Here is a 13,341-nt window from a genome sequence, read left to right on the forward strand (position 1 = left end):
TCTATTTGCTGTTCCTTCTGTAGATCTTCTCTGAACAAGCATCCATATGTAGCAGTTTCCTGAAGGCTGTTTGGAAACTGAAAAATGTTTCAGCAACAGCTGACAGGGAGCTCTGAGGAGTCAGCATGGACGAGAACCAGGGGTTGGGGAGGATGACTTTAATAGAAATCCAGAGTAGGAGTGGTGTGAGGTGAGAGCAGAAACAATGGAGAGCTTGAGGGACTTAAAACATGAGCAGGGGGTTCTGTCTCCTCCATCCTCAGCTGTTCTTCCTTTTGAAGGACCCGTAGATACTCCACTTGCTCTTTGCAGTTCCACACCTCATGCTCTCTTGCTAAATGCTTTGTATTCAGTAGAAAAAAACCAAAACCACTACTATTTGGTGAAGTTTTACCAAATCCATATAAAAAAAACACTTAAGAACAGTCATCACCTGCTTTGCTTTGTCTATTAAACTAACTGCACTTCAAGAAAGTGTGGCCAAAGGGACTGTGCATTGGCTTCCACGTGCTGTTTGTACATAGCTCTGTCACAGGTTCTGAGTCACAATAAAACTTGTGTCTGCAAAATATGTCATATTGAAAGAGCTAAAGTAATAATTTCCTGTCTGAAGGGTTTGTTTGGAACTGAATTGTTACTTTTCAGGATCAGTCAAGTGTTAAATTTATGAGGGACAACTACCCCTCCTAGAAAGTGGCTAGAATCTTTCCAGTGATGTGAAGAATCTATTTACTTCTTACAGCTGGAATAGTTTCCAGAAAGTTATTCTGACACAATAAACTGCAGAAAAGCACGGCGACTACTGCTGTGTGCAGGACAGGGGAAGCAAATTCATTCCTCCCACAGCAGGAAGGCCAGGTGAAGATTTATGGTTGAATAAACATCATACAAAATGATTCTCTACCTTAGTATACTTTCCTATGAGTTTGGTCTGTGTTGTAATTACCTAGTAAAACCCAGATTTGACAGGGCACGAATTGCCCACCCTTTTGTTATACACAACACACCTGTATTCTAGACTTATGCTCTACAAGCAGTGGCTGTGCTAAAGTCATTCTGTGACATGTAACTAAACACAACCATGCTGTCCTGGGTTCAGCAATAGCAGTCATTTTTCTCCTTCTTAGCAGCTGGTGCAGTGCTGTGGTTTTGACTTTCAGCCTGGGAACAGTGCTGATAACACCAATGCTTTTAGTTGTTGCTCAGTAATGTTTACTTCAACCAAGGATTTTCAGAGCCTCACACTCTGCCAGGGAGGAGGGGAAATCAGGAGGAAGCAGAGACAGGACACCTGACCCAAACTAGCCAAAGAGGTATTCCATACCACAGCACATCATACCTAGTATAGAAAGTGGGGGCAGTTACCTGGAAGGGCTAGATCACCGCTCTGGTCAGGCTGGGTATCGGTTGGCGGGTGGTAAGCTATTGTATTCTCTCCCCTTGTTTTTTCCCTTATCACTATCATTATTGGTGGTAGCAGCAGTGGTTTGTGTTACACCTTAGTTACTGGACTGTTCTCACATCAACCCATGGGAGTTACAGTCTTTCGATTCTCCTCCCCATCCCTCCAGGAGCAGGGGGAAGAAAGGGGGGAGTGAGTGAGCGACTACATGGTTCTCAGTTACCGGCTGGGCTTAAACCACAACACAAGCACATATATGCTATATTTTGCTTTAATATATACGAGCTGACTATTTGTTACCACGATAGTTTTATTAGATTTTTAACTGACATTACAAAGATCCCCAGGCTGGTATTACAATGTATAGCGATACATTTCCAATATTCACAAAATTCCCATTATGACCTTTTATTAGAGTCCCCAGCTTTGAAAAATGACCTGTCATATTGCTTTCAGAATACATAGGTGCCAAAGTGGTGGCATTCAAAGAACAGTTATAAGTGTGGTCCACATATAACTGCTGACTGGCATCAGTGCCTTTTTAAATTTGTGTGTCAAGATGGAAGAGCATTGCAGTGATTGTCAGTCGTGTCCAACATTGGTCATTTTTCTCCACAAGTGACACAATACAAACTCTTCTAAATATTACATTGTCAAAATACTCTAATGTAACCCATTAAACTCCAGACCCATATATGTGGATGTGATTAGTAAACTGAACATCTTTCCAAATCAAGTATTTTGAAGAACTCTAGCTAGCTGTTATTCAAAGAGAAGCAAGGATTTGCAACTCTAACTCCTTTTTTTTTTTGTTACTCAGTATGTCATTGGTTTGCTAGCAAACCATTTTGTGCAACAAGCCAGGCATTTAAACTGTAAACCCACATACAGAGATTCTCAATCCCATTCCTATTCTGCCTACTGTTCTAATGACAATTATTGTTCACAGGTGATGCTAAATGACAGAGTTTCAAAGTAGAATTTTACAGTGTTAAAAAACTTAAAATTCCACAGTGAGATTTTTTTCATAGTCAATAGTTCCTTATCTGTCTAACAAACAGACCTGAATGGCAGTGGTTGCGCAACTGCGTACACACATCTCTAGTATTAAATCTAAATTTCTGGTTCTAAAACACACAAGTAAGATAATACCAGGAATAGGAGATATGATTTGCATGTTAGTCTCACATTTACCAAAAATCACCTTATTACATGTATGAGAAAGCAACACACAGTCCTCATCTAGTTGAGTGACTGAGGCTTAGAGCTAAGATTAATGTTAAGTTTTAGTCTTGTGCCTCACTTCACAAAGTTACACAGGACAAGTTAAGATTTCTGTTTGATGGGAGTCACTATACCTTTAGCTATCAAAAAATTAAACATCTAGAAAAAGTATAAGAAAGAGAAAAAGTGACTTCACAAAAAAATACACCCAGCAGTTGAGATCCTAAGATCTGTGTTTTAATAACACAACTAATTGATCCTCGTAACAAGAATTCAAAAAGTTAAATTACAGTACACAAATCAAAATATAAATTACCTATCCATAGCTATACAATATACATCAGGAATGCAAGCTCTGTAACAATATAAAAATGCTTTTACACACAGTAGATGCAAAAAGCTGTTCTGTAATTCCAAGGATTTCTAGAAAAAAAAAAAAGAAAAAAAGTTGTCTTTCAGGATTCATCTTCAGTTATTGGCAACCTGTTGGGGAAACATAATAATAAAATAATTTGCATTTCTGTTAAAGTATTACAAAAAAACGGGTACCTTAACAAACAAGACGTGTACCTGTTGCAAAGAGACATGCCCACTACACAGGCTGCATAGTACTCTAGATGTGACCTCAGAATCTCAAGCCCAAGAGAAGCTGAGACATGTCAGTTCCACTTTAAAAATTAAAAAAAAAAAAACTTAATCTAACATGATACATCTAGCATTTTAATTTACCTTTCATAGATGACAAAATTCAAGCTCTATACAAACTGAGGTGAAACCCAGCTTCTTGTGCCTCTCCTCATTGGCAGAGCAAGTGAGACTGAAAAGTGCTTGATCAGGGTAAGCATTACTTAGCAAGAACTAAAACACTGGTGTGTTACCAGCATTGTTCTCAGACTACAGCACTGCACCAGCTACTAAGAAGAACAACTGTTACAGCTGAACCCAGGACAATGCTGTAACCACTGTCGCACACTTGCACTGCTCCCATCTTCTGAAACACCTTTAGTGATTGCTCTAAGTGCTGTGTGTGGTGCTACCTGATTACTTGAATTTGTTTACACATTTTTGTTGTACTCCTAGCAACCTCCTAACTTACACAAATAGGAATTTACAGCTGATGGACAGTACCTCACTCTTCAGCCACTGTGCACAGCAGCAAGTCTACAGGCTCTTGCAGCTAAAAAGAAACTGAACAATACAGGGTGCAGAAGACGGAGAAGCAGCACCACACTCCTACCAGCTTTCCAGCTATGAAAGCTGGAGGTCATGTTGGTAATGTAGAAGAGATTATGGTCCTTTTCAGATCACTGAAATGCAGTAAGAGGAAAAATCAAGAGAACAGTTTGGTTTGTCACCAACACTTTTCCCCCCACTTCTCCTCCTTTCCATGCTGCAAAAGCAGTCATTCTTTCAGATTTCACTCAAGAAAATGAATTCAGCTTCCTCAAAACTAAACAGACACAAAGAAAATAACTCTCTTCTCAATACTGATAAGGAAAACACCTTCAGTGAAGTGGCTAGTAGAAGCCTGCTGAGGAGAGCTTCTTATGGCTTCTTGTACATAATTTTATACAGTACAATTCCATATATGTAAATCTGCTCTGCATGAATTTCAGACTCCTTCACAAGTCAAAAGAAAAAGTCCATCTACTTTAAAGTCAGTAATTTCAAGTAATACAAGGATTTATTTAAATGCTAGCAAGCAACTGTCTCACTTTAACTCTTGTTAGCAGCAGGGGTCTTGTTCTCGCCTTCCAACTCTTCCACTCCTGCCTGCGTCATAAGGTCTGCAATGTTCTTCTCCAGGTCGTCTATGCGACAGCTCATGTCATCAAGTTCACTGGAGTTAAGGAACAACTGCAATCCAGTACTGGTTGCATTGGTTTGTTTGGTTACAGTTTTGCTCACACTCTTATGGTTACTTTATCTTACAAATCCCACTGTAAATATACTTTAAAATACTTACGATTCTGTAGTGTTTACCACCTGACTTTAGAAAAGGATATTTCTTCCAATTATTTGGTCGGACATGGTTTGAAATTTGTCCTGCATTTGCTGAAGCAATGTCTGCACCTAACGGAAAGGAAAGAAAGAATTCCATTTTGCTTTCTTTAAAGAGGATGTTATAGACTTAATCCCACATAATGGAGTTAGTACAATGTTTTCTTTCATTGCTGAGCTCAACTCTGCAAAAAAGCTGCAGTATAATGCCATATTTAGGTATTGTATGTGTGTGTGTATATATATATACACACAGAAGAACTGAGCTCACAGTAAACAATTTTAAGACCCAAAAATGCCTGCTCTCCACAACCTGGACTAAACCCACCACAGCCGATTCCAGCATCCTAATCCTAACACCTCTGGTGTTAATCACAGTGATACTTGTTCTGGTATCAGAATCAGTTTGGGTAGGAAGGGACCTTCAAAGCCCATCTAGTCCTACCCCCTGCAATGAACAGGGATGTCTTCGAGTAGATCAGGTTGCCCAGAACCACCTCCAGCCTGGCCCTGAATGCCTCCAGTGATGGGGCATCCACCTCCTCTCTGGGCAACCTGGGCCAGTGATTCAGTCCCCGAAGAATTTTTTCTCAGCCTTAATTTCCCTCTTTTAGTTTAAAACCATCACCCCTTGTCCTCTTGCAACAAGCCCCGCTAACAAGTGTCCCCCCATATTTCTTATAGGCCCCTTTTAAGGGCTGAAAGGCCACAACAAGGTCTCCCCAGAGCCTTCTCTCCTCCGGGCTGAACAACCCCAACTCTCTCAGCCTTTCCTCATAGCAGAGGTGCTCCGTCCCCCTCATTTCCGTGGCCTTTCTCTGGGCCCTCTCCAGCAGATCCACGTCTTTCCCGCGCTGAGGACTACAGAACAACGGCCCTTTTCCCCTCTCTCCCAGACCGTTGCTCTCAACCACAGCCCTCCGGTAACTCCTCCTTACAGGAGGCCTCCTGCACCTCCAGGAAGCGCCTGGCTTCGTGCCGCCATGGGACGCGCCCGCAGTGGCAACGGTTTATACCAACAAAGGCTGAGGTAACCTCCCTTTACCCCCCCCCCCCCCCCCCCCCCCCGCCCCAAGCAATCTGACGCGGGTCCCGGCAGCAGGAGGTCACGATTGGGGCGAGGCCGAAGGCTTCACGGCTCCTGAGGGGAGGGCCGCTGCAGGACCGCGCTCCGCTCGGCGCGACCCCCGGTGCCCTCACCACGGCGGTGAGGTCCTGCACGGTCTTCGGGTCGGTCTCGGCCATGGCGGGCACCGCGGGCGCTGCTCCCGGCTCCAGCGTAGCGACAGCGCTTCCGGCCGCGCCTCGCCGCTTCCGATGCTTCCTCTCGCGAGAAGAAAGGGCCCCGGAGCACTCTGGGAGGTGTAGTCCGCGCCGCGGCCTGTCTCTGCCGGTGGGTGTGGGACTGGGTGCTGGCTCCTCTCTGCCGGTCGCGGCTCGGTGCCGCTGGCAGCGGGATGTGGAAGTAGGGAGCGGTGAGCTCCGCTCGGTGTGCCGAAAGCGCTGGCGCAGCTGTATGGGCAAGGAAGGAGTTGGAACAGGTCCAGGGGAGTCCCATAGGGATGATCAGGGGACTGGAGCGCCTGAGGCAGGCTGAGAAAGTTGGAGCTGTTCAGCCTGGGGAAGAGAAGGCTGCGTGGAGACCTCAGAGCAGCCTTCCAGTGTCTGAAGGGGGCCTATAGGGATGCTGGGGAGGCACTCTTCATTAGAGACTGTAGTGACAGGACAAGGGGTAACGGGTTAAAACTTAAACGGGAAGTTTAGACTGGATATAATGAGAAAATTCTTTAGTGTGAGGGTGGTGAGGCACTGGAATGGGTTGCCCACGGAAGTGGTAAATTACAGTGTTGAAGGCCAGGCTGGACAGAGCCTTGGGCAGCGTGGTCTAGGGTGAGGCGTCCCTGCCCGTGGCAGGGGGCTGGAACTGAATGATCTTAAGGTCCTTTCAAACCCAAACCATTCTAGGAAAATAGATTCCTCCCCCCCCCCCCCCCCCCCCTCCCGAACATTAAGCTTAATCTGAAACTGGGAATAAAAGCTTTCCTCACACAGTGATTTAATAGTTCACCCAGGTGTTTAGGAAATAAACTTTGCAGGTTGGGGGGATTACAGATGTATTTTCCTAGGCTGACTAGCGGTGCTGTGTGAAGAGCCCATCTCCCCTTTTATCGTTTAATTTAAAAGGGAATGAGCAGTTGAGCCTGGCCGGCAAGCGTGTGCAGGTAATCTGGCTTCAGAGAGGGGCTGGCTGTGGAATGGGTGGCATTAGGGATTAGCCCTGGGAGCTGGGAATGTTACGTAAATGGATTGATGATTAAAGGGAATATATTATTGTGGCATATTGTCTTCATGAAAGAAAGTACAAATAAAGTTCATGCATTAGATTAAATTCATGTCTCCCGCAGATTAGCGACATGAGCCTTAAGATACTGTAAAGCTTTGTAGACTGGATTTTCGCAGTGGGGATGGAAGCAGAATAAGCTTTCCAAAGTGTATGTTTATGGGCTTTTCAGGTGAAAACTACTCATTTTTAGTTTTCATTTGTGACATGGGTGGGTATTTACACAGCTTGGTTACTGTATATGGACGTAAAAGATAACAAAAGCATGGAATATGAGTTTGTAAATGAAGAACATTTCCCATTAGCAGCAGATGACTCTCAGATGTCCCATTTCACCTGGAAGCCAATGCAATGCACCAACACACTCTGCCTTACCCCCTAACTAGCAACACATCTGAGATGCAGGGCATTTGAATTAATAATGTGCCTTTTGGAGCACTGCAGGAGTAATGAAAAAGCCCCTTAGTGCCATTTTGGGGAAATGCTGCCTGTTTAAAAGTAAATGTGGCTTTTGGCTTGGAAAAATGCTGAGAAATAACTCCCATTTATTTGTTTGATGTGTTTATGAAAGTTGGTGGGGTTTGTAACTGCTCTTTTCAATCAGATAAACTGTTATTTTAACAGGGCCTGTGTGGCCTCTGAGTGCTCATCTGAGTGTAGATGGAATCGTAGAATCAACTGGGTTGGAGAAGACCTTTAGGATTGTTAAGTCCAACCGTTACCCCAGCACTGCCAAGGCCACCACTAAATCCTGTCACTACGGGCCTCTACATGTTCTTTGAATGCTTCCAGGGACAGTGACTCCACCACTGCCCTGGGCAGCCTGTTCCAGTGCCTGACCACCCTCTCTGTGAAGAAATCATGCCTAACATCCAGTCTAACCCCTCCCTGGAGCAGCTTGAGGCCGTTACCTCTTATCCTATCAACAGTTACTTGGGAGAACAGACCAACCCCATCTCACTACAGCCTCACTTCAGGCAGTTGTAGAGAGCAGTAAGGTCCCCCCTGAGCCTTCTCTTCTCCATACTAACCCTTCCCCACTCCCTCAGCCATTCCCCATCACACTTGTGCTCTAGGCCCTGCACCCGCTCCATTGCCCTTCTCTGGTCCCACTCCAGCAGCTCAATGTCTTTCTTATAGTGAGGGGCCCAGAACCGAACACAGCATTTGAGGTTCACCTCATCAGTGTCACATACACAGGGACAGCCACTGCCCTGGCCCTGCTGGCCACACTATTGCTGATACAGGCCAGGATGCTGTTGGCTTCTTGCCTTCCTGAGCACAAGCCACTCATGTTCGGCTCTGTCAGTCAGCAGTCCCATGTCCTTTACCATGAGCAGCTTTCCAGCCACTCTTCTCCAAGCCTGGAGCATTGCATGGGGTTGTTGTGGCTCAAATGCAGGACCCAGAACTTTGCCTTGTTGGTCTTCATACCATTGGCCACAGCCCATCGATCTAGGCTTTGCAGATCCCTCTGCAAACCCTCTCTGTCCTTCAGCAGATCAACACTCCCAGCCAACTTAGTGTTGTCAGCATATTTACTGAGGGGGATCTTACATCTTCCCCAAGATCTGGTGTGTCCCATGGCAAACAGGGGTGCTCATGGGGCCAGGCAGTGGCTGCTGTCCAACTGCTCCAGACCCCACAGAATGTGGCATATCAGTGCCTGTCAGGGGACTGCATCTTCCCCAGCACGCTCCTGAGCATGAGACTGTACAGGGAGACAACACAGTGATCTCCTGTGTGCACAGTGTGTGGCTCACTTAGAGAAGCGTGGCTTTCTGTATGAGCTGAGGAGGTGCAAACAGCGGGGAGAGATGTGCAGAGTAGGAGAGGTCTGATGTGTGTGCTTGTGCCTTCTGGCTCTGAGCGGAGGGTGGTGGTCATTATTTTATTACATGTTCTCCTGGTAAGCTAAATTCTGATGTCCTATTATTTTCTTACTGTTCTTAGTAAGTGCAGAAAAGGGGGATCTTCCAGGAAACTGCTTGACCTGTCAAACTATTGAGGCCGTTTTCTGTCTCTTGCAGCATCGTGAGTAGGATGTCAAGGCTTTAGCCCGTAGGCCAGGTGCCTAGCAGGAGAAGACATATGGTCCAAAGTCCCTGCAGCAGTCCCTCAATATTCAGCAAGTAACAATGCACATGCCTTTATTGGTTCTCTGTCATTTAACAAGGAAAGATATGATTGGCCTGATTCTCCAGTTAGTTTCTTGAGATGGTTTTGTTGTAGCTTGACCCTGAGAATGAGACACTGCTGATGACCATACTGTTACCAGCAGTGTCAAGTTTAGATAAAGTGCTTAATAGGTTCAGCTGGTGGTCCTTCTAGCTCAAACATTCTAGCCATGTTCCATTTTAGGGAATGGATGAGGCCTAGATGGTTTTGACATACTGCTGAAAGCGTGTGTCCCCTAAACTGCTGTAATGCAGGGAGTCAGATCTGATTCCTCAGGCCATTAGGGTTTTTAGTAAGTGTCAAATGGCTGCACTTTTGTTCTCATAACTTCAGGAACTGTTTTCGTGTCAGGATAAAACATTTTCATTATTCATTTGCTCCCTAGCATGGAACAGTGACTGAAAATTTACAGGGTTTTGTCTCCTTTTTGAGACTGGACTGAAAGAAAATGCTACGCAAGGAGGACCGCTAGGATTAATGATCCTTCCACAGTGATGTTCAGAGATTACTAAAATGAATGGAACTCAGGAAGGCTCAATTCTTTTGCTAGCTTTTTACTGACAAGGTCTTAATTTAAAGTATACGGAGAATAAAGAGAGAATAAGCCTGTTGTTTTCCTTAAAATCAAGGGAAATTTACACAGATAAATTTAAAACCACCTAGTGAAACTTCTTTAAAATGTAAGGATATGAGGTTCCGTTGCAGAATGATTTGATCTCATGTAGCAGAAAGTCATGGTCAGGCTCTGTGCAAAAGCAGGCACATTTTCCGTTTTCCAGAGAGCTCAAAATTAACTTTGCCCTTGTGGATACATGATAGAGATTCCTGGTACTGGTATCTTTAAATGTGATTAAGTTCCTATTTCGTTTGGTGGCGTAGAATTAAAGTTCAACGACATGAAAAAAAAGGCTGTCAATTTACAGCTTATTTATTTGTGCCAGTTAATGCCAAAATCACATTAAGTAGTTAATGCTGCAGTATTAATTGTATATTTGTTGATATACAATTAATGTTGTATATGTTAATGTTGATGTATGTTAACATTGATATCTGTCCAGTAATTGCAACAGAGGGGTTGGGAGGCAGCTAATGAAATGTAAATTTTAAAAGGCAGAATAAAATGTCCCAAAGGCAACTTTTGCAAAGACCCTGCTTTTACCAAACCCACTGCTGTTAATTGTGTAATGACCTCAAAGAGGTGAAACAGTGCTATATTTACCTCTGTTTTAAATAGCAGCTCTTCCAGAGGACTTTGTCCCTGGTAGAATTCCAGCACATTAGCTCAGTGGTAACAGTTTCGAAAATATTATATTGTTATGTCTGTGTATTTTGTGAAGCAATAAATAGCAACCATGCTTCAGTTGCTTTGACTATCTGATCTTATTTGGGCTCCCTGATGACTTTCAGATAGTTGTGGTAGTTCTGAGTATTATTCATAGAGTGGTTGTGCACTCCAACTGTTGCAGCTGCTCTTGCCTGCTCCATTTGAGTGTTGAGTTGTGTATTTTAAGATAGTGTGTAAAATCAGAGATTTCTTGTTTTTTAATTCAAGCCAAAGACTTACGATGAAATCTGGAGAAATCTTTAATGTCTCAAATGCAACCCAAGTTGCTTGTGGCAGAAATTCTTGAGAAAAGATAAAAATATAACAAATATAACTCACTTATTACTTCCAGAGGAATAAAACCCCTAACAGGCCGAAATATACAGGAGGTCAGAACATATTAAGCACAGAATTGTGCTTAAGAGAACAACTGTTATGGGAGAAGTAAATGTTCAGTATCATAACTCATGAATATTTAACTGGATAAGGCAAACCCAGGTCTGGAATAAATGTGAAAGTGATTTGAATCAAAACGGAAACAGTTGACTGCTTTTTCAGCAGCTAAACCAAATAACTTTGGTGTGAGTAGTTCTCACACAAAGTTAACTGCTATTACGAAATGCAGTTATTTTTGCGGCAGTTATTCCCCTCCAGCAATTTATCCCCTATTTTGCATTTACAGTCTTGGATTAGCTTGCTGTTGCCTGCCATATGAACTGATCAAGGAATACTCCCCTGGGTGCCTTTGGGCTATGTGAGGGAAAAGAAAGACAGGCCTGGATTCATTAGGAGTAGACCGATTTAATTTTATGAGGTTGGACCAGAGGAAAGTGATCAAGGTAAGAGTGATATTGTCATACTTCATGCATTAGCCTTTCACTGTCTCATTCCTCCTCACTCTCACACTTTGTTCTTGTACACAGACACTTCAGAATGTTACCTTAATACCTTTGTTATCAGTGGTACTAAACTTTCTGTGACTGGGAGAACAAAAACTTTTGTAATCTATACTTTCATGAAGGGAAGAGCTTGGATGATCAACGACCACGAAGCCAAAAACCCTTTCCAAAACTGTTGAGGTGCTGGAAGGAGAAGGATGTTACACTATTTTTCCTTTATATTTACTAGCTGACAGCAACATAAAGCAATCAGAAATAATGCCAGAGTGTGACACATGGCAGTATCAGCAGCCTGATAAGACCTGCCTTGTAATTCATGGTAATTTATGGCAGTGCTCAGTGGGATCTCTAGGGCCGGGACAAGAGGAACTGTGCTCAAGAAACAACCTGTAAGAGGAGAATCATAGAATCATAGTATCAACTAGGTTGAAAAAAAACTTTAAGATCATTAAGTACAACCATAATGAAGACAATAATAACAGTGAAGAGATTATAAGATTAATGCTATCTTTGTTATCTTCAGTGGAACCGATAGTTCTGTGAGGAAAAGGATTAATGATGGGTACAACACCAGACATTTCACTAGTAGAAAAGTCAACCAACTATAGATACTCTCATTGTTAACAGGTCAGCCTTTAAAGAACCTACTAAGATATGTTTTGCTTCACACAGTCATCTGTATTCTGGTAGATTCAGCCTTTGAAGATGTTAGTCAAAGAATGCATGACAGCACATATTATAAGCATATACACAATCTACATGATCAGCATGTGCACAGCTCAAGTGATAACAGTCTATTAAATGCACCAATTAAACTCACCAAGAGAACTCTATGATTGTACAAGAGGAAAAAAAAAAAGTGTAGTAACTTTATAAAGCTATTTGAATTTTTGTATTTTGTATGTAGGGACATTTTAAATAGAGCATGAGAAAAGACTGAAAGATGGGAGAGGTAAGGTGTACATGGAGGTGTAAACCTTAGAAAAGACTTGACTTTAAAGCTGCACCTTCCAATTCTAGCTCTGCCTTGATAAAATTTTCACGAGGACCACTGAATCCAGAATCCCATTATTTCTGACAGGCATCTGCACAGGAGAGAAAAGTCAGGCTGTGGAATTGTTTGAGTGCCAAAGGACCTGAAGGAATTCCTGCCAAGAAGTCTTCATTAGTGTAAAGTTGAGTTGCTCCTTGCCTCAATGCTACAGCAGCTAAGGCAGTTTGAGAAGAAAAGAAGGGGCCATACTTGGCTAGCACAAAGTAGTGCTGTCTCGGTCTCTTTTTGACAGTTCTAGAGATAACAGTCTCGCTGATACCCCTCTCTTTCACTGCCAATTTCAGGTCCACCCCTGCTTTGTTGCCCCGTAGCACCAAATACCTGCTGAAGAGACATGTGAGTCCAACTTCATTGAAAGGGAGTGAGCTCTGTGGATGCCCAGTACCTTACAGGTAAGGTGTTAACATAGAGATACAAGCCTTTCATTGCAGCTGTTTGCAGTATGGTCTGTGCACCAAAATGAAGTATTTCATTTCTGACCTGTAGTGCCTGAAGACCTTAATTTTTACAAATTTGAAGTCTATTTTCTCCTTTAATTATAAGCATTCCAGAGGGCATTTCATTGAGGTTCCCCAAAACAGCAAGCATGCCACAGATACAAGGAATAATTTTGCTGTGCTAATTAAATATAAGCGATGCTCTGTGGCAAAAGGAGATTTACATTGCAGGAAGAGATAACTTAGAATCATAGAATCATAGAATAGTTAGGGTTGGAAAGGACCTTAAGGTCATCCAGTTCCAGCCCCCTTGCCATGGGCAGGGACAGCTCACACTAAACCATCTCACCCAAGGCTTCGTCCAACCTGACCTTCAACACTGCCAGGGATGGAGCATTCACAACCTCCCTGGGCAACCCATTCCAGTGCCTCACCACCCTAACAGGAAAGAATTTCCTTCTTATATCCAATCTAAACTTCC

The 13,341-nt window shown here is 43.3% G+C and overlaps 1 protein-coding gene and 1 long non-coding RNA gene across 2 annotated transcripts in view; one reads left to right on the forward strand and one right to left on the reverse strand.

The window, feature by feature from the left end:
- Positions 1-1,694: 1,694 nt before the first annotated feature.
- HSBP1 (heat shock factor binding protein 1) lies at positions 1,695-5,982 on the reverse strand. The gene is made up of 4 exons (XM_062618329.1): positions 5,828-5,982; positions 4,633-4,699; positions 4,342-4,461; positions 1,695-3,109 (listed from the first exon to the last, which is right to left on the reverse strand). Exons 1-3 carry the CDS (start codon positions 5,870-5,872, stop codon positions 4,343-4,345), a joined length of 231 nt encoding a protein of 76 aa, XP_062474313.1. The 5' UTR covers positions 5,873-5,982; the 3' UTR covers positions 1,695-3,109; position 4,342.
- Positions 5,983-12,748: 6,766 nt separating this feature from the next.
- The window catches only part of LOC134163473 (uncharacterized), a 31,501-nt gene continuing 30,908 nt past the window's right edge, over positions 12,749-13,341 (forward strand). Inside the window, exon 1 of the long non-coding RNA XR_009964743.1 lies at positions 12,749-12,815. This is a non-coding gene — a long non-coding RNA (uncharacterized LOC134163473). The remainder of the gene's footprint in view (positions 12,816-13,341) is intronic.

This window comes from Pezoporus occidentalis, unplaced genomic scaffold, assembly GCF_034315485.1.
Source record: "Pezoporus occidentalis ecotype Australia unplaced genomic scaffold, CSIRO_AGI_Poc_V1 ctg20, whole genome shotgun sequence".
NCBI lineage: Eukaryota > Metazoa > Chordata > Aves > Psittaciformes > Psittacidae > Pezoporus > Pezoporus occidentalis.

Coding starts and splice junctions, on each gene's coding strand:
- HSBP1 (XM_062618329.1), bottom strand. CDS start 5,872: ATGGCCGAGACCGACCCGAAGACCGTGCAGGACCTCACCGCCGTG. Junction 4,700..5,827: donor TGCAGGACCTCACCGCCGTG/GTGAGGGCACCG, acceptor CCTTTCCGTTAG/GTGCAGACATTGCTTCAGCA. Junction 4,462..4,632: donor CGACCAAATAATTGGAAGAA/ATATCCTTTTCT, acceptor ACTCCAGTGAAC/TTGATGACATGAGCTGTCGC.